The sequence below is a fragment of the Python bivittatus genome, unplaced genomic scaffold (genome assembly GCF_059951505.1).
Source record: "Python bivittatus isolate LINGU-HERP-01145 unplaced genomic scaffold, Pbiv_v1 ctg000610_np1212, whole genome shotgun sequence".
Classification (NCBI taxonomy): domain Eukaryota; kingdom Metazoa; phylum Chordata; class Lepidosauria; order Squamata; family Pythonidae; genus Python; species Python bivittatus.
In genome coordinates, this window is record NW_028277088.1 from 4,503,077 (window position 1) to 4,522,042 (window position 18,966).

An 18,966-nucleotide genomic window follows, 5' to 3' on the forward strand; every position below is an offset into this window, starting at 1 on the left:
TATTTATCCCCTGTTTGTTTTTGCAGCTTAACCAGATAAAGGATGACGAACGTTGAAACAGAAATGGGGCTTCCACCCATTGAGCAAAAATCGGGCCTCCAGATATGGACCATCGAGGTAAAGTATTGTTGATGTTTTCCACGGGGACCATCATTTCATTTAAATCATTTTTGTATTGATTGGCACATCGATGCATTGCTTAGCCTTGTATGCAAGAGACTGAGTACAACAGGAACTGGAAAGGCATTTGTGCAGAGATAAATGCCCAGAATGACCACAAAAAAAAGGGTAACATATTGAAATTAGTTCCTTCAGCAGCTAAGAGATGCAACCGGTTTTTATACAATGCTGTAAACTGCCAAACATCCTTCTTTTCATTTTAAGTCATGCTGCACGTCAAATTATAATTACATTTAATTATAATTTAATTAAATTAATTAAATTAAATACACCACCCTTTTTTCCATTGCAAATCGCTTGTAAAGGTGGGGACTGGGTACATAACCCTTCACCTCCCATCTCTTTTTTCTTCACGGGAAAGAGGTGGATAAATTGGATTTAGACTTGAATTAGCAGGGGAAACAAAGGTCAGAGGTATCGACAGGAAGAAAACATTGGAACTGAGTTTCAGGGGTAAAGAGCTGGCAAATAAAGGGAGGAACATCACGATTGTGTTTTTTCATTAGCTGCAAAGAAGCTAGTTAAAACTTTTTAAGTAGCTGCAAAGTGTCTTCAGTTCACAGCAGCGTGCCAGCAAGAAGTAACTTTTGGATTAATGTTATATACTGTTTCAGACAGACTCACACCTTAACCCAAATTGCAATATTGTGTGCTCGATTCTCAGTTGTTATAGTCTACAAACCATGGTTTATGAATGAGCGTATTTCGTGAAGCCAGCTGCCTGTGATTTATGCAAGGAGACATGGTGCTGCGTGCAAATATATCTCTTGAAAGCAGATTTCCCCATTGTTCTTATTCATCCAACAGTTGATGAACTTTTCTCTTCAGGAAATACATGCCCAGGGTTTACACAATGCCCTGAGTTATGGAGCCACCGGCTGTGCAATAGTTTGGCTTCAGATCCAGAAAGGAGTCCACAAGGGAACAAACATAGCCCTCGTCTGCAGCTCTTCAAAGCAGGCCTGTCTTTAAAGATGCAGCTGCTTTAAAAACTTACACACAAGTCCTTTCTTCACAAGCACCCTTTTGTAATCAGTTCCAAAGCTCCGCTGATTTAATAAACCAATATTAGCTGGGTTTACAAATTTACTCTCAGCCTCGAATCGTGATATACAAACCACGGGGGCTGTGTTCCTAATGGAGGCACACTGTTCATGCACGGGCCAAATCTGAAGCATATGTTGGTTTGGCGCTGTGCTTGCATCCAACCAACTGTAGCTTGTTCAACAAATCATGATTAAGCATATTTGGGCTTAGGGTTGTGTGAATCAGTGGCTTTGGCAATGCAGCCTCTCCCAAACAAGGGAGAGAGGTGATGCTAGTAAGGCTTGGTTAAGACTGAACTGCCTGCTCCTTGCTCCAACCAGTTAACATTGACCTTGGCAGATGAAGAATCGGCATTTGCAACCCTGAGACCACGATTGCAGATACCATCACCTTTAGCCACCAAGCTGTAGCCTATCAGAAGCAGCTGATCTTTCGCTGGTTGCTTCCAACCAACAAGCTTGTCCGGTTCAGCAAGTCTTGCATGAGGTGAAGCAGAAAACTTCACCTGGTTAATGAATGAAGCCAAAAAAGACCTCCATGAGTTTTGAAATAAGACCGTGCAGCCATGCACAGAAATTCCAGGAATCCCGCTTCAGTGGGGAATATGGGGATGGGGGGAGGGATTCTCAGCAAGGTCTAATGGTTTAACCCTATGTAGAAACATGGATGGATTTGTTCCCTTTATCTGCAATGCTTGCCTGCTGGCGTTGGATCAAAAAAAGCAGGGTTCCTGTCTCTTTAGCAGTTATGGAGACCAGAGGATCTACTGCTTGTGGCCATCATCTTTGGGACCTTGCAACTCCAAGCCAGGGAACCCTGATCTTGTGGTATGGCCTAAGCACACAAGCGCAGAAGGAACCAGGTTCAGTTGAGCCGCGGGAAATCCTGAATGGGTGAAGTACAGCCAGCTTATGGCGCAAGAGAAAAGGCAGGAGAAACTCTTCAGCTGCACAGCCGTGAAGCATTTCGGGGCAACCGAGCACAGGGGAAGAGACAGGAGACCATGTGAGAAGGAGAACGTGGAGGGACGTGATGGAGGGAGTGGATTACTGAACTGAACAGAGCATTTCACGTTGCAGTGAATCATTGAATTGTCTCCTTGGCTGTACGTGCCCTGTGATCTTGACTTGATTTATGTATTTATTTATTTATTTAAACGATTTATGTAGCTGCCAATCTCCTTTGCAGTTGTATGGGATTCCTTCCTTCCTTCCTTCCTTCCTTCCTTCCTTCCTTCCTTCCTTCCTTCCTTCCTTCCTTCCTTCCTTCCTTCCTTCCTTCCTTCCTTCCCTCCCTCCCTCCCTCCCTCCCTCCCTCCCTCCCTCCCTCTTTCTTTCTTTCTTTATTTCTTTCTTTCTTTCTTTCTTTCTTTCTTTCTTTCTTTCTTTCTTTCTTTCTTTCTTTTACACACAAGTTCTTTCTTTCTCACCACCACATTTCTGGCTGTACCGCCCTAAACTAAAATGGGATCACTATGCCATCTTCGATAGTACCTGACAAGGCATTCTTCCTTGGCACGTAATTTATTCTCTTCTGTTTCAGAATATGAAGATGGTGTCTGTTCCTGAAAAGGCTTATGGGAGTTTCTTTGAAGGAGATTGCTACATCATATTAAATGTGAGCTCTGGTGGGGAAGGGGTAGTTGAACTAAATGTGTTATGCATTAGAGGGAAAAAAAAACAGGAGTGGCTGGGTTTAACATCTTCTACATACATAGTAGAAAGTCGGATCCCCAAATTTCTATTACTTTAAAATAAAATTAACCGTGGACGCAGGGTCTTTGCCCTCCGTATTTTGCATTCCAAGGAATAACGGGGAAAAAATGAAATTCGGTCAGCTGATTTTTAAAAGGAGGAGTCAGCATCTCTGGATCAACTTCCCTATCATTCTAACATTAGCATTAACTCTGTCCTCTTGATGGAATTTCAGCAATTCTGTTTTGCTGAAATCAAGTGGAATTCAACTGAAATCAGCACGAAATCAGGTTGGGGCATTTATGGAGGTCCAGTTGTTATTGTCATTGTTTCGGTACCTGGGCACCCCAAAAAGTGACATTTTGGTAAGATTTTGCGAGGTGCAAGACTTCTCCAATTTTTCGACCATGTCATGTTTTTAAATATTGTATATTTTACTGGAGATTGGAGGTGGGAGAGCCCGGCGGTACCACTGTGGATTAGAGTTAGAATGATTTTCTGTAGCAAGAAGCCAACTTTATCCTGCCCCATCATTTCCTCCTCTTAAAACTGATCCCAATGAAAGAAAATGCATGAGACTCCAATAGAAATCAACATTACTTTCTATACAACTTCCTAGTGTCTCATACTGGACGTTAGCATTATTCCACCATTGTTTAAACCAGTGTTTCTCAACCTTGGCCACTTGAAGATGTGTGGACTTCAACTCCCAGAATTCCCCAGCCAGCCTTGCTGGCTGAGGAATTCTGGGAGTTGAAGTCCACACATCTTCAAGTGGCCAAGGTTGAGAAACACTGGTTTGAAAGAATAAACCAGGTCCTTTCTTTTCCAACCTGTTCTTTGAGCCACATCAATTGGAAAAGTTGTTCAACCCCATGCTCGTTTCCTCCAGAACTCAAAGACGCAACATGGCTTTGCTACTGATCTCCACTACTGGATCGGGCGCGATGCCACCCAGGATGAACAAGGGGCTGCTGCTTTCTACGTGACTCAGCTGGACGATGCCCTGGGAGGGAGAGCTGTGCAGCACCGAGAGGTCCAAGGATACGAATCGGCTGCTTTTAAAAGTTATTTCAAAAAAGGCATAATGTGAGTGATGGAAACCCCGAAACTTGTGTATGAGGTGCAGAAAGCCTCTCCTAATCCCGTTTCGTTTATTTTATTTTTCTTCTCCTGTTCAACTAATGTTCTTCTCCTGTTCAGCTAATAACCATGAGGTCTAGTAACCTATTCCTTTTAAAAAAAAAAAAATGAAAGCAGGATTCTAACTAGCTCTGTGGCCCTCGCTTCTATTGACTCTTCTTTAGAGCAGGCATGCATTTTTCTAAAACTCCCCCCTTCTGTGATTAAATATGAAGTCTTGTTTCCAACAGCTACAAGAAGGGGGGAGTTGCTTCAGGATTCAAGCATGTGGAGACTAACATGTACAACATCAGACGACTCCTTCATGTTAAGGGCAAGAAGCACGTGTCAGCCACAGAGGTAAGGGAAGAGAAGCCTGCTTTTCCCCACCCGCAATATCCATTTAATATTTTTGCATTCTCAAACTAAGCCTCAAAGGACGCAGTTGTCAGCCCCACCAGGTAGACCAGACCAGGACATGAACTTCACAGAAAAGCTAAAACTACTTTTATTGAGACTGTAATAACAGAATCTTGCAAGTCTGATTGTGCTATACAGGTAGTCCTCAACTTACAACCATTTGTTCAGTGACGGTTTGAGGTTACAACAGTGCTGAAAAAGTAGACTTGCAACTGGCCCTCAAAGGTGCAGCCATCCCAGCACTCCTGCCGTCACAGGATCACCATCTGGGTGCTTGGCAACCCATTCGCACTTACGACCGGTTGCCAAGCACCCCACAATCACGTGATTGCCATTTGCAACCTTCCATGCTGGCTTCTCCAGAAAATCAAAGGGGAAGCCGGCAGGAAAGATTGCAAGTTGCTGGGGTAAGTCTCCCCCACCCACACACCCTCCCCCAGACTCTCTGTACTCATACCGCGCTGGCCACTCACACACCCCCGCACACACTCCCCGACCCACACCACATCCCCATGCACCTGAAACCCACCACACCCCCACATCCTCTCCAGGTGCAGCCTCACGCACTTTCCCCGACCTGCACGGCACCCCTTCACACCCTCGCACATTCTCCCTGGCCCTCCCTCACACTCCCTGCGCCACGCCACACCTCTCGTGCACCTTCCCTGGCCCTCCCCCTCACTCCCTCCCCGACCCAGCCGCAGCCACATACCCGCCTGCCAGCCTGGGACTTCCAACTTCCTGCTGGCTCCCCCACTGACTTTGGTTGTAAAAAGTTGGCAGGAAGTTGCCTTGCCTAACAACTGTGGGGTTCAGTTAACGACGGCAACCAGGACTGCACGGATTGCTGTTGCTAAGCAATGCAGTTGTGCTTTACGACTGCACCCCTTAGGAATGGAAATTCCAACCCTAATTGCCGTCATAAGTTGAGGACTATCTGTATGGTAAATTAAATGAATGAATAAATGAATAGCTTCACAGATATTCCGTCTCTGTGGGTATGTAACCTCACCCATATAAGATACCATAAATCCAACATTGTCAGAGGTCTCTATGTGAGTTCCCATTCAGCATCTGCTAAATCAATTTTCAGGCCATTTTAAATCCATGGAGTCTGAAACCGATAGGACCTCAGACGTGATTGGGACGATTCCTTCTCTAAGCATGGATTTCATGATTTGAACATGAGAGTCACTGCAGATGAGTTTCAGGGCTGAATGAAGAGGGTTGATCTCAGCTCACTCAACACCCTCACTTCTCTTACTGAACTCTTTCATGATTTCCTGGTGAGCATCCAATTCCTTTTACCTCCAAACAGGTCGATCTTTCTTGGGACAGTTTCAATAAGGGTGACGTCTTCCTGTTGGACCTTGGTAAAGTGTTGATCCAGTGGAATGGACCTTCCTGCAACGTTGCTGAGAAAACGAGGGTCAGTATGATAATTGGAGAAGACTATATTGATGCAGTTTTGGAGAGTCAAAATGCTAATAAAGGTTATAAGAACCTAAGCAGTGCCCTGCTGGATCGGACCCCTGGCTGATCTAGTCCAGCAGTCTGTTCTCATGGTGGCCCACCAACCGCCCAAGGATGCCATGAGTCTCCCAACAGATGACCTTCAGAGGCAGTTCCACTGCCATCAAGGCTGAGCCATCGATCCCCCAGACTTCCATGAATGGGTCCAACCTTTTTTGAAGCCAACCAAGCTGGTCGCCAGCACCACATATCATGATAGTGAATTCCAAAGTTGAATTACGGAATGTGTAAAAGAAAAGTTTATGGAGTTGAGGATGGCCACAAAGGTAGAAAAGTGCAGTCGATGCCAGAGGGCTGTAGGGGAGGGAGTGTTGAGAATGACTGTAGGGCTTCACTGTGCTCCCAGACGGATGGATAGGCAAGATTCAATGCATGTGTTTGATGGTAAGTTCTGCAAATTGAAGCAGGTTGGGGCCAAGAACATTGTAGAGACAATATTTCTCATCTAGTGTTCTCCAGATGCAATGGAAGTACATGTTCCTAAATTTCCAGCTATCTTGGGAATTTCGAGAGCCGTTATCCCAGCTGTTGTCCCATTCCCAATTACACTGAGAAGCCTCCATTCCTCATTTGGCCCCCGAACCAACAGTTCCTCATCCTGAGCCAGATTCTTAGCTTTTTAATTCTCAAAGCTCTTCTTGCAATATGAAGTTGGTTTCACCAAGCAGGGTCTTCTAGAAGGCTTTGGTCTCCCAGCCTTGCGAAATGATACCATCCCTGAGATAAAGAGGTGGACAATTAGGTTGTGGTTTTCACCGTGCCCGTCTTATCGTTATTGGCCAGGGAATGATCCTGGCACGAAGCATCCGGGATGGCGAGAGAGGGGGCCGTGCCCAAATTGGCATCATCGACAACGAGAAAGATTGTCCAGAGCTCCTGCAGATCATGAAGGCGACGCTGGGAGAGAGGACCCGAGAGATCAGAGATACGCTACCAGATGAAAAAGCAGATGAACATCAGAAAGCCAATGTCCGCCTTTACCAGTAAGTTCCTGTCCTTCACAAACTTGGAGAGGTATTTTTCCTGTTTGCTGCTTAAAATGGCCAAAGCCTGTGGTTTGTTAGGAAATAAGTGCAGAAAAATGAATTCTGCAAGTATGAAACCCAGAATTTGGGGCGGGGGGGCGGGGAGAAGGGACACAGGCAGCCTAATCAAAGTGTCTCGGAGGGAGGGTTGCTCACCCTCTTCCTGGTCACAGCCAATGAAGAGGAGGCCACCGCCATCTTGGGTCAAGGGTGGTGGGGTCAGACTGCCCTTTGTGGAAGGCTCTAAAGTACTTACTCTGCCAGCTTCTCCCCACAGTGTGTATGAAAATGGCAAAGATCTTGTGGTTCAAGAAATTGCGACCCGGCCCCTTACCCAAGACCTCCTGAGTCACGAGGTAAGAGATGCAACAGCTGACCTGATGCTGTCCTGTTTGGGTGCCCCACAAAAGGGACATCTCAACATCAAAGACATCTCAACATTCAGATCTGGGAATCTCAGGTTGAAATCCCATGTTATTTTTCTCCCCTTTTCTTCCTCTTCCTTCTCCTCTCCCTTCTCTTCTACCCCTTCCTCTTCCCTTTCTCCTTCTCTTCTTCCTCTCCTCCATTTCTCTTCCCCCTTTCTCTTCCCCTCCTTCTCCTTCTGACTTTTCCTTCTTCTCCTTCTCCTTCTCTTTTTCCTTCTCTGACTTCTCTTTCTCTGCTTTTCCGTGTCTATCTTCTTCTTCCCCCTTTCCTTTTCCTTCTCTGACTTCTCCTCCTCCTTCTCCTCCTCCTCCTCCTCCTCCTTCTCCTTCTCGTCCTCCTTCTCCTCCTCCTCCCTCTCCCTCTCCCTCTCCCCCTGCCCTCCTCCTTCTCCTTTTCCTTCTCCTCCTCCTTCTTCTCCTTCTTGTCCTCCTTCTCCTCCTCCTTCTCCTCCTCCTCCCCCTCCCCCTCCCCCTCTATCTCCCTCCTCCCTTCTCCTTCTCTTCTTCCCCCTTCCCCTTCTCCTTCTACAGGACTGTCACATTTTAGACCAGGGAGGTTTTAAAATTTACGTCTGGAGAGGAAAAAATTCCAGCAAGGAAGAAAAAAAAGCCGCTTTTAGTCGGGCAGTGGTAAGTTGTGTGCTGAAACAGGCTTGGGAAACATCTTCATTTATATTCTGTCTAAAAAAAAATAATGGGAATGTGAATCAGGAGAGATGTGCAGGTAGAACTCATACAGAGGTTTGTTCGGGTGAAGGGGTGGAGAGAACCTCAGACTTGTACTATGGAGTGCTGAGTTTGAATTTCTGCTCATGAAGACAATTCTCTCAGGAGGGTCTACCTTGCAGGGTTTTGAGGAGGATAAGGGCATGGATAATAAATGCAATCCATAAATCGCAAGTCAGGGCCACGAAGACCATGTGGCAGAAGGAAGTGCTGTTCTTTGCATCTTTAGTTACCCTGTTCCGTTTTCTGTTCATGCTGTTCCTCCTTCGCAATTGTGGAATTTTACTTTGGTTTTGGTGGCTTGTTGGAGTTGCTACAACTTTCTCTCTCTCTCTCTCTCTCTCTCTCTCTCTCTGTGTTTGTGTGTTGGAATCCTCCTAGGGCTTCATCCAAGCCAAAGGATATCCTCCGACTACAAACGTTGAAGTTGTAAATGATGGAGGAGAATCAGCCATGTTTAAACAGCTCTTCCAGAAGTGGACAGACAAGTACGAGACTCAAGGGCTTGGCAAAGTCTACACTACTGGCAAAATTGGTGGGTAGAACTCCTAACGCTCCCCACCCCCCGAATCTCTTTTAATCCCCATCAGGGAGAGGAGGGGATTTTCTCCCAATGTAATGATGAACTTTTGCCCCAACAGATGATACCACCTAGCCAATCTGGGCTGACCTTGAAAAAGCTAATCAGGGCTCAGACCTAATTAATCTTTGGATGGGAGACCACCAGGAAATTCCACAGGTGTAGGCTAGACCAGGGAGTTGAAAAAACATCGCCAAAGAGAACAAGAACACTTTCACATCATTGCCAAGAAAACTGTATGGACATGTTCAGCTCAAAAGAGATTTCAGCTTTCCCCCAATCTTATAATTCAGATTTCTCAGAAGAACTTAAGCCTCGTTAGCTATACTTGCAGAGACGTCTATAAGGCTATTAACAATTAATTTCACCAAATTTCTAAACTGGAAATTAGCTCTTTATACAATGCATCGTTAACTTGTGGAACTCTCTGCTACAAGATTACACATGACAACTAGCTAACATGGCTGTAGGATGAATTTGCACAAATTCAGGGAAGTCATTTGTTCTGTCAAGACTATTCAGTTGTTAACAGCTCTTTGTTCAGGTTGAACATGCTTTTGTTTTTCTTTGCAATGTAATCTTGGCTATCAATAAAAAATCCAAGGCCAGTCATCTAGACTTCAATATGATTTGCGGGGAGGATTTCCTCCTTGCTAATAAAATCTAAAACATGCCCTTGTTGATTCATATTTGAATGGCAGGGTATAAACAATTTCTGGAATTTCAGCCTGCTTAAATTATGTGATTTCAAGCTTGTTTTTTGCTTTGGAAAACCAAAATGAGCTCAGATGTCCTCCCATGGAGATCCCCTGGACACTCCCAAATCAAGAGGAGAAACAGAAGCAAGGGTGACAGGCCATGGATAAATCCTTCTACCAACCATTTTGGACACTCCTCCAAATTGAGTGCTGTCTTGCAAGCATCCATTCCTTTTCACTTGATATAGAAAAGCAGATGGCATCCAGTTGGGGCCTGGAAAATCTTTCTTGGAAACAAAGATGATGCTCTATGTTCTGGCACTGTGTTTTGCAACAAGCCAGCTTCCCAATTTTTAAAGAGTTGGGGGAGAGGAAGAAGGAGGTGAACACCAAAGATGACCTTGACAGAGACAGCAGATCCATTACCAAAGTGGAAAAACATGGCTTACGTCCAAAACAAGATAGATATGTACAAGCAACTCAGACACAGACCTCCCTAATTCACATGAGTATAAGGAGGGGGGGAAATAAAGCACAGTCCAACTGACAAGATTCTGTTTCTACAGTATAGCCACTATTAATAAAATGATACATCAACTTTTTGTGGAGTTGATTTCTTGATTTGGTCTACATAGTAGGGCTATACATGGCTGGTGTTCCCCTTCCTTCAAAACAATGCAGAAACCCAGCCGTTAACACGCGTGTCTTGTTGAAAATTCTTCAACCGCCTGTTTCGTTGAGATGTATATTTTTGTATTTGTATGCAGCCAAAGTAGATCAAGTTAAATTTGACATCACTCAATTATATGTGAGACCAGAAATGGCGGCGGAAGAGAGGATGGCAGACGACGCCTCTGGAAAAGTTGAGGTGAGACATTTAAATAATCATAATTGTAATAATTTTTGTAGTTCCATTGGCCCTCGTAGAAGCAGCCGCAGTGCTCTGCCTAAACTGAAACAAAAACGTGGAGTGATAGTTTTATTTATTCTGGCATATAACTAACAAGAACAGAACAATAAAATAACAATTAGAACAATGAGATATTACAATTAATTACAACATCATTCTATAAAATAAGAAGCCTTTAAACTAAAAGATCCGAGACAGAGAATATTAATCTCTTTACATTCAAAGTGATAGGTAAGATTTTATTCCTATGTCATTATGATAGATAGAAGGTTTTTGTTACTGTGAGGAATACCAATCTCAAAGTTCTTTGTTCATTATTTTAAAAAATCAAATATTTCTTCAAAGGAAGCCACACAGAATCCATCATGCCCTATTAAAACAGTGCAGTGAGATGCAGAGAATTAGAATTCTCTTTGAGCTGAAGGAAATACTCACTGAAGGATCTACTACATCTGCTCTCCTGGTGGTAGATGATAGAAGAGTTTTGAAGTCACCTGCAGATTACAGTTGGTCTTGTGTAAGGCTGGGAAGGGGATCCTTCAGCTATAAATGAATGATTGATTATGTGGTATCAAGTCAGTGTCAACACAGATGGACCTTTTCTAGCATGATCTGTCTCCAACTTGGTTCTTCAGGTCTTCCAACGGTGCCCCCATCACTGCTGTGACTGAGTCCATCCACCTTCCTGCTGGTTGTCCTCTTCTTTTCTTTCCTTCTACCTTTCCCAACTCTAGAAAGCTGGGTTTTCACATTGATTGATTGATTGATTGATTGATTGATTGATTGATTGATCCCACCTCCAGCTGTGTTTCTGATCTATTGTTGGCCTGAGAGGATGGGAGAGGGCAGGGGTGTCTCCAACGTATGGTAAAAAAAAAAAGTCAACGGGGTGGCCACAACAGTGTTCTCGAAGCTCTGCCTAGCTCTTGTGTGTGTCATGGGTATGATGCATATTAAATAGAGCTTCGACTGGACCCCTGGGAGAGGGGGAAAATAAGGGGGGCTTGCTAGAAGGTGACTCTGCAGGTCAACCCATATGACATCTTCACCAAGGCCAGCCCAGCTCAACACTTGGCACATTCTGCAGAGGTTAGATTTAGCCAGCCAAGCAGCTGCTCTTCAGTTTCTTCCCCGCTGTCCCTCCACTTGGTCCTATTCCAAGATGGCCCTCATCTTCTGAGCAATAGGGAAAGGGTTCTTGTTTGCAACAGGCCAGCTTCAGAGCAGGCTCCCTAGGGACATTCACCGGCCCCAGTGGCATCATTCATTATTCTTCTGGCCGGCGGGGGAGGGGAGCTTTTTTGCTCTTCCAGATACTTGAAGATGATGACTATGCTGGGTCTTCTCCTTTCTCCTTTCTCCCCTCCCTTCCCTTTACTCTCTGGAAAACTAGGGAGGGTCCCTTCTGAAACATCTCCCACGCCTCCTCTCCTTCTGTGGGCTAAGATATCTTTTACACGCTGGTTGTCCCGTCTGTGGCTCTCCCTCCTGTCTCCCAAGGTCATTCTATCTATGAAAAATCTATCTATGTGAAAATCTATCTATATGGTCGCTAAGAGTCAACAACAACTTGATGGCACATCATTGATCAATCAATCAGTTTTAAATTTAATAGGCAGGAGGCTTTTAAATATATATATTTATATATTTTGTGTGTGATTTTGGGCTTGAACCAAGAGTGACTAGAACAACTTCAAGATGTGTGGACTTCAGCTCCCAGAATTGCCCAGCCAGCATGCTGGCTGGGCAATTCTGGGAGTTGAAGTCCACACATCTTAAAGTAGCTGAGGTTGAGAAGCACTGGGCTAGAGGAATCTCTGAGTCTGTGATGAACTTCTGTGCTTTGATATGATACGGTTCTATCATTGTAATGCTACTGTATAACCGTTGGTTGTATTTTGCTGTTTGATATATTGATATTTTTATTATTGCATTCTGCTTTCCTACACTGCTGCTTGTAAGCTGCCTAAAGTGGAATGGCTGAAGCAGCATCAAAGCACAATCAATCAATCAATCAATCAATCAATCAATAAGGCAAATTTTGGAGCCATAAGATTCACACTGGAAAACGAATATTCCCAGTAATTGGGCCTAACAGTCCCCAACCTGGTGTCTGCCAGATGTGGTGGACCATAACTCCCATTCTTCCCAACCAAGTTTCTGGTTGGATTCCCACCAGCAGAGAAATTAGGCTGCCCTGGGATTGGAAGCCCAGAGGGGTTTCGCCTTCGGATGACCAAGTCAAACCATTCTGCCAACATGGGGCCTCTTAGTTTGGGCACAGGTTGCATTCTAGGCCTTGCCATTGAGTTTGGTTGTCTTGGGATTAGGGCTACACATGTTGTGTGAATGCTGCATCTGGGTTTCCTTTTTAGGTATGGCGGATTGAGAATCGGGAGATGGTTCCAGTTAATCCCAAGACCTATGGCCAGTTTTATGGGGGTGACTGTTACCTTGTCTTGTACACCTACACGAAGTCAGGCCGACCTCATTACATTATCTACATGTGGCTTGTAAGTAAAAAAAACCCAGATTACTAGATGTCATGTTGGGTAGCCCCACTGGTGGGAGGGCTCTAGCCCAATTGATTTGTTAGCCTCCTATTTTTCAGGAGATTTGTTACCAATCTTAGAACCAACCTAAACCTGAGATCGCACAGCCCTAGGCACTGGGAGAATCAAATTAGCTAATGCTTGGTTCCAAGGTGCACAATTATCTTCTCTTTGCCAAAATATACCCTTGTTTCTTTCCCTGATGAGGTGTATAAAATCATGCATGGCCTGAACAAGGCGAAGCTTTTCTTTTTCTTTTGAAACCTCACAATTAGGGGTCATACAATGAAACTTGGGAGATTTAGAACAGACAAAAGAAAGCATAAAATCAACCTGTGGAGTTCGGGACCACAAGATTTGGCTAGTAATTGGATGGCTTTAAAATGGAATTGGATACCTTCATGGAAGACAGGTCTATTGAGGTCTATGAATGTTGAAGGCTCCATGATATCTCCAGATACCAGAGGAACAGTAGTGGGAAGGGGAGATGTCTGTCTTCACTTCCTGCCTCCCAGCATCTTAAGGCATCTGGATGGCCGCTATGAGAAACAAAATGCTGGACCAGGAGTGACTTGGTCTGATCCAGCAAGGCTACCCTTAAGTTCTTATTGGAAGGAGATTTAGAAGAGGCAAAATAAAATACCTCTTCACACAGCACATCATTAATCTGTGGACCATAAGATACGTTGATAACCCTTAATGGGATGGCATTAAAGGGCAATCAGATAAATTCACAGAAGACAGTCTTGAAGACTTCATGTTACCTCCAGCTTGGAGGCAGCCTGTTACAGAGGAACAGCAGGAGAAATGGCGTAGGTCTTCATCTTCTCTTTGTGAGCACCCCAGCAGCATCTGGATGGAGAAACAAAATGCTGGTTAACAGTAGACCTTGGCTTGATCCAGCAGGGCTATTCTTCCTCTTGTGTCCTAGCAGTCCCTCATTCTTTGGCCATTTTTGCTACTGTCTTTGAATCTTGGAAGAGGGAGCTCCAATCTCATCTTTTCCCACCTAGGGCCGCCATGCTTCGGTGGACGAAACTACGGCTTGTGCTATCAATGCAGTGGAACTGGACAAGAAATATGGGGATGAACCAGTCCAGGTTCGAGTGACGATGGGGAAGGAACCCCGACATTTCCTCGCTATCTTCAAGGGAAACTTGATCATTTATGAGGTATAAACTGTCTTTGCAAGACCTTCCTGTTAAGAAGATTAGTCTTTCTTTGCTTCTCTTTTCATCTTGGGTGGATGTTGTTATCCAGAGTATCTGGATGGCCTATCCTGGCATTGTACTGATGCTGGTTTGTTGTTGTGAAAAGGGTGACCAACCCTGCTTGCTTTATTGGGAAGAAAAAGCTCACCCTCCTTTGCCCTGTGGACTGGAATTCATCTACTCCAGTCCCATTTCCATCTCGTTGTGGAGAAGCATCCAAAAGGAATCCAACTGGCATACATCTCTGATTTGGTGCTTGGTAATGTTTGGTTCTGGGTCATCATGTTTCACCAACTGATTGACTTTTCTAGGGAGGCACCAGCCATGGCCAGAAGGACCAACCTGAACCAGCGGTCCAGCTCTTCCAAGTGAGAGGTACGGATGAATTCAACACCAAAACGGTTGAGGTCCCAGCCCGAGCTTCTTCTCTCAATTCCAATGATGTCTTCCTTCTCAAGACCAACCAAGTGTGTTACCTGTGGTGCGGGAAGGTAAATTAATAACAGCGCTACATCTGCATGCCGTAGAGATATCCTTTCTCCCCCTGGTCAGGTTAAAAAAGGAATTCCTCTTTTTCAGGATGATACCAGATGCAACAGGATGCAAATCCATCAAACTTATTAAAGCTGGTAAAGCTGTAGGTTAATTGATCTCATTGTTGGATCTTGTGGGGCTTCCAGTAACTATGCAGATATTTGTTCCTGCCCCTCTGCAAAATATCAAAAACATGTGGAAAATGAGTTTTTCAAGGCATCTGGCTCATGTCCAGTAAAGCGCTCCTCCCTGAAGCACTAGCTTTCTGTAGGCAAGGGGCTGTCTGTGGAGAAGCATATCTCATATCAGATCCTTGACCTAAACAAAGCAGTTTTAATCATTGTCCACTCCACTCCTCTGAGTTGAGGACAATTCCCTCTCAACCCAAGACAAATGTGCTATTTGATCAGCACAACACCCCCTAAATCAAGGATGGGCAACTTCTGACCAGGCAGAGCTTGTCCTCAATGTTTCTCAGAGGGCCTTAGTGACTGGGTTGATGATGTGAAGTGGCTGGGAACTTGTCATACAGGATTTTCTGTCTTCCTCGCATGGGGGAAGAGCTGGGTGAATTCTCTGAAAGCTACTTTAAGCCACGTTTAGAGGATAAGCTACAGTTTTGTCTGCAGGCCACCTCAGAAGGTCAAGCAACTGTGCCACTACCATTTTTTGTGGTGGTTGTTGAAGGCAAGCGTCAAACCCTCTAGCAGGAAACAAGTCAACTGGGTTTTTTGGAAATTGGAAATGTGTACTTTAGCTCCCCCATCTCCTGCCTCCCTTACGAGCAAGGATGCTAAGCAGGTCCTTCTCTGATGCTCTTTCTAACTCTCTCGTGATTAACGGGGGAACTAGCTAGCCATTTTGAAGCAACAAGCAGAATGTCCATCTGCTGTTCTTCTGCAATGTTTTAGAAACATCTGCTCAGGTTCTCAGGGTCAGAGGATTCCTTTACGGCAGCTTGGGACCCAGAGGAGGTGTAGGGAGCTAGGAGTGGCTTTGGAAGATTGGTTGCCCACCTTGCCTTAAAGGAGTATGGGCTCTGGGAAGATGGTGCAGTGATGGAATCCACCTTGACCTGGGTTTTCTGTTAGGGATGCAGTGGGGATGAGCGAGAAATGGCGAAGACTGTGGCTGATATCATCTCCAAGAGGGATAAACAGACTGTTCTGGAGGGACAGGAACCAGCTGAATTTTGGGTTGCCCTTGGAGGCAAAGCTCCCTACGCCAGTGACAAGAGGTAAGATCTACTGGGCTTGTCACATCAGGTTCCCTTCTCCTTCTCCTCCTCCTCCTCCTCCCCTCCTCCTCCTCCCCTCCTTCTCCTTCTCCTTCTCCTTCTCCTTCACCTTCTCCTCCTTCTCCTTCTCCTTCTCCTTCTCCTTCTCCTTCTCCTTCTCCTTCTCCTTCTCCTTCTCCTTCTCCCCTCCTTCTCCTCCTACTCCTCCCCTCCTCCTCCTCCCCTCCTTCTCCTTCACCTTCACCTTCACCTTCTCCTCCTTCACCTTCTCCTCCTTCTCCTTCTCCTTCTCCTTCTCCTTCTCCTTCACCTTCTCCTTCTCCTTCTCCTCCTCCTCCTTCCCTCCTTCTCCTTCACCTTCACCTTCACCTTCTCCTTCTCCTTCTCCTTCTCCTTCTCCTTCTCCTTCTCCTTCTCCTTCTCATCATTATCATCCTCATCCTCCCCTCCTCCTCCTCATCCTTCATTCCTTCACCTTCACCTTCACCTTCATCATTCGCATTCATCATCATTATCATTCTCATTATCATTATCCTTCTCATTATCATTATCCTTCTCCCTCCTTCTCATCATCATCCTCATCATCATCCTCATCCTTATCCTTCACCTTCACCTTCACCTTCTCCTCATTCTCCTTCTCCTTCTCATTCTCATTCTCATTCTCATTCTCCTTCTCATTATCATTATCATTATCATTATCATTATCATTATCATTATCATTCTCATTATCATTCTCCTTCTCCTTCTCCTTCTCCTCCTCCTCCTTCCCTCCTTCTCCTTCACCTTCACCTTCTTCTCCTTCTCCTTCTCCTTCTCCTTCTCCTTCTCCCCTCCTTCTCCTCCTCCTCCTCCTCCCCTCCTCCTCCTCCCCTCCTTCTCCTTCACCTTCACCTTCTCCTCCTTCACCTTCTCCTCCTTCTCCTTCTCCTTCTCCTTCTCCTTCTCCTTCTCCTTCTCTCCTTCACCTTCACCTTCTCCTCCTTCTCCTTCTCCTTCTCCTTCTCCTTCTCCTTCTCCTTCTCCTTCTCCTTCTCCTCCTTCTCTTCCTCTTCTTCACCTTCACCTTCACCTTCACCTTCACCATCTCCTCCTCTGCCTCCTCCTCAAAAGGCAGGAGTATCTGCAAATATCTCCTGGGTCTAAAGCTTTGTTTTGATGAAGGTTAGAGTGACGCATCCCTCAAAGCTGTTCTGGGGTGCCCTTTGCATCTTACAGCCAGCAGAGACTTCTGGCCATCTGCAGACAACTCTTCTGGCTGTGGAATCCCCAGTGGAAGCTTTGAGACAATGCGCACTGTCTTGGCAAGAAGAACCGCGTTGCCTCTTCATGTTGAGGAGGAGAACTGAGCTGATTCAATTGAGGCAAAGAGAATTGCGCTAAGGCAGGGACAAGCTGCATTGCACAAGCCTTGTGTGCGGCCATATGGTGCCACTGAACAGCTGGAAAAAGGTTTAGATGTGTATGTTTGCTTTCAACACACTCATAGGGGAAGTATTGCCTTTTTTGGGATGCTCAGTGATGTAAGCTCCAAGCAATAAGTCCATATCATTAAAACAACATTTTAAAGAGGATTCCTATGAGCAATGCCTATCAGGGAACTAGGACATTTTTGAGCATTGCCAATCAGGGAGCCAAGAACCTGACTTCCTTCCTTGTCCTGCAAGAGTCTGTTCTAGCGTAGAACGTGGAAACAAGTGCACTTCACCTCTCCCCTCTCTCCTTCCCAACCCTGCTGTGTGAAAGGTTCCAGGAACGAGTCCCCCACTATCAGCCCCGCTTGTTTGAATGCTCCAATCAGACCGGGCGGTTCATCATGACAGAAATAGTGGATTTTGGCCAAGATGACTTGGATGAAGATGATGTCATGCTGTTGGATACCTGGGAAGAGGTCAGTGCAGGATGGATTTCATTGATCATGGGCGCGTGGCGCTCCTTGTACATGTGCAAGCTTTTCTGTATGAATTTAAATTTGCAATCCAGGGTTAAAAGGAGGACTGACTTAAATTAAACCAGCAATGTTCTCATTAAAGAAAGAGCTTTCCTCAGCATTACTCCATGCATTAATGAAGATTAAGCATAGTTGCTTTTGAGATCAGATGTTGGGACTACAGCTCCCATAAATCTTAGCCAGATGGCTAGGGACTGAAATCCAACAAAGGGATTGATCAGGAGCTGAGCCTGACTTTAAAAATATTTAACCATGTACCTCTTATATCTGCAAAGCCTTTACACTTTCTAACACACATCCAGAGTGTCACAGAATAGAAAATTTCCTGGGATGCAACATTTCTCAGTTTGGTGGCTTCCAGATGGGTGGGACTACAGCATATTCTGTCCGGGGATTATGGGGGGTTTAGTATACCCCTCAGATGGCAAAGTCTATGGCAGTGTTTCTCAACCTTGGGCACTTTAAGATGTGTGGACTGCAATTCCCAGAATTCCCCAGCCAGCATGGCTGGCTGGGGAATTCTGGGAGTTGAAGTCCACACATCTTAAAGTGCCCAAGGTTGAGAAATGCCAATCTATGGTATTGTAGTTCACCTAACATACAGGCACAAATGGTAGTGCCACCTAGTGCTGAGGATAGGAATTACACCGTCTCTCTCAACCTTCAAACATAGAAAGCATCAAGAATGAAAATATCTATTCAGAATTTTCTAGTTTTTTTTCTTCCAACTAGCTCCTTCTTCCCCTCCTTCAGATTTTCCTTTGGGTTGGCAAAGCTGCGAACAACTATGAAAGGACGGAGTCCATTTCTGCAGCCAAAGAGTATTTGAAGACCCACCCAGCGGGGAGAGATGCAGCAACCCCAATCATCATGGTCAAACAAGGTCATGAACCCCTGAACTTCACCGGTTGGTTCACCGCCTGGGACCCCTACAAGTGGAGTGTAAGTAACAGTGATATACTGTTCTCATCGAAGAACAATCTCGTAGTCACCTTAAAGTGTAGTAAAAATTGCTCCTTACCCTTCTTGTGTCTTACTGAAATGTGTTATATGAAAGGCCGTGCAAACCATGATGGGCAATGAAGACCTATACTGTAGAGCTCCATCAGGGGCTGATCATG

At 45.2% G+C, this 18,966-nt stretch overlaps 1 protein-coding gene across 1 annotated transcript in view; it reads left to right on the forward strand.

Annotated features, from left to right (window-relative positions):
- The window catches only part of VILL (villin like), a 41,720-nt gene that overhangs the window by 12,356 nt on the left and 10,398 nt on the right, over positions 1–18,966 (forward strand). Inside the window, exons 2-17 of the mRNA XM_088150345.1 lie at positions 27–117; positions 2,770–2,844; positions 3,814–4,010; positions 4,295–4,403; positions 5,782–5,892; positions 6,780–6,979; positions 7,299–7,377; positions 7,981–8,079; positions 8,557–8,710; positions 10,221–10,321; positions 12,739–12,876; positions 13,929–14,087; positions 14,438–14,617; positions 15,752–15,897; positions 17,641–17,785; positions 18,599–18,787. Of these exons, the coding sequence (XP_088006471.1) occupies positions 43–117; positions 2,770–2,844; positions 3,814–4,010; positions 4,295–4,403; positions 5,782–5,892; positions 6,780–6,979; positions 7,299–7,377; positions 7,981–8,079; positions 8,557–8,710; positions 10,221–10,321; positions 12,739–12,876; positions 13,929–14,087; positions 14,438–14,617; positions 15,752–15,897; positions 17,641–17,785; positions 18,599–18,787 (2,157 nt within the window). The 5' untranslated portion in view covers positions 27–42. The remainder of the gene's footprint in view (positions 1–26; positions 118–2,769; positions 2,845–3,813; positions 4,011–4,294; positions 4,404–5,781; positions 5,893–6,779; positions 6,980–7,298; positions 7,378–7,980; positions 8,080–8,556; positions 8,711–10,220; positions 10,322–12,738; positions 12,877–13,928; positions 14,088–14,437; positions 14,618–15,751; positions 15,898–17,640; positions 17,786–18,598; positions 18,788–18,966) is intronic.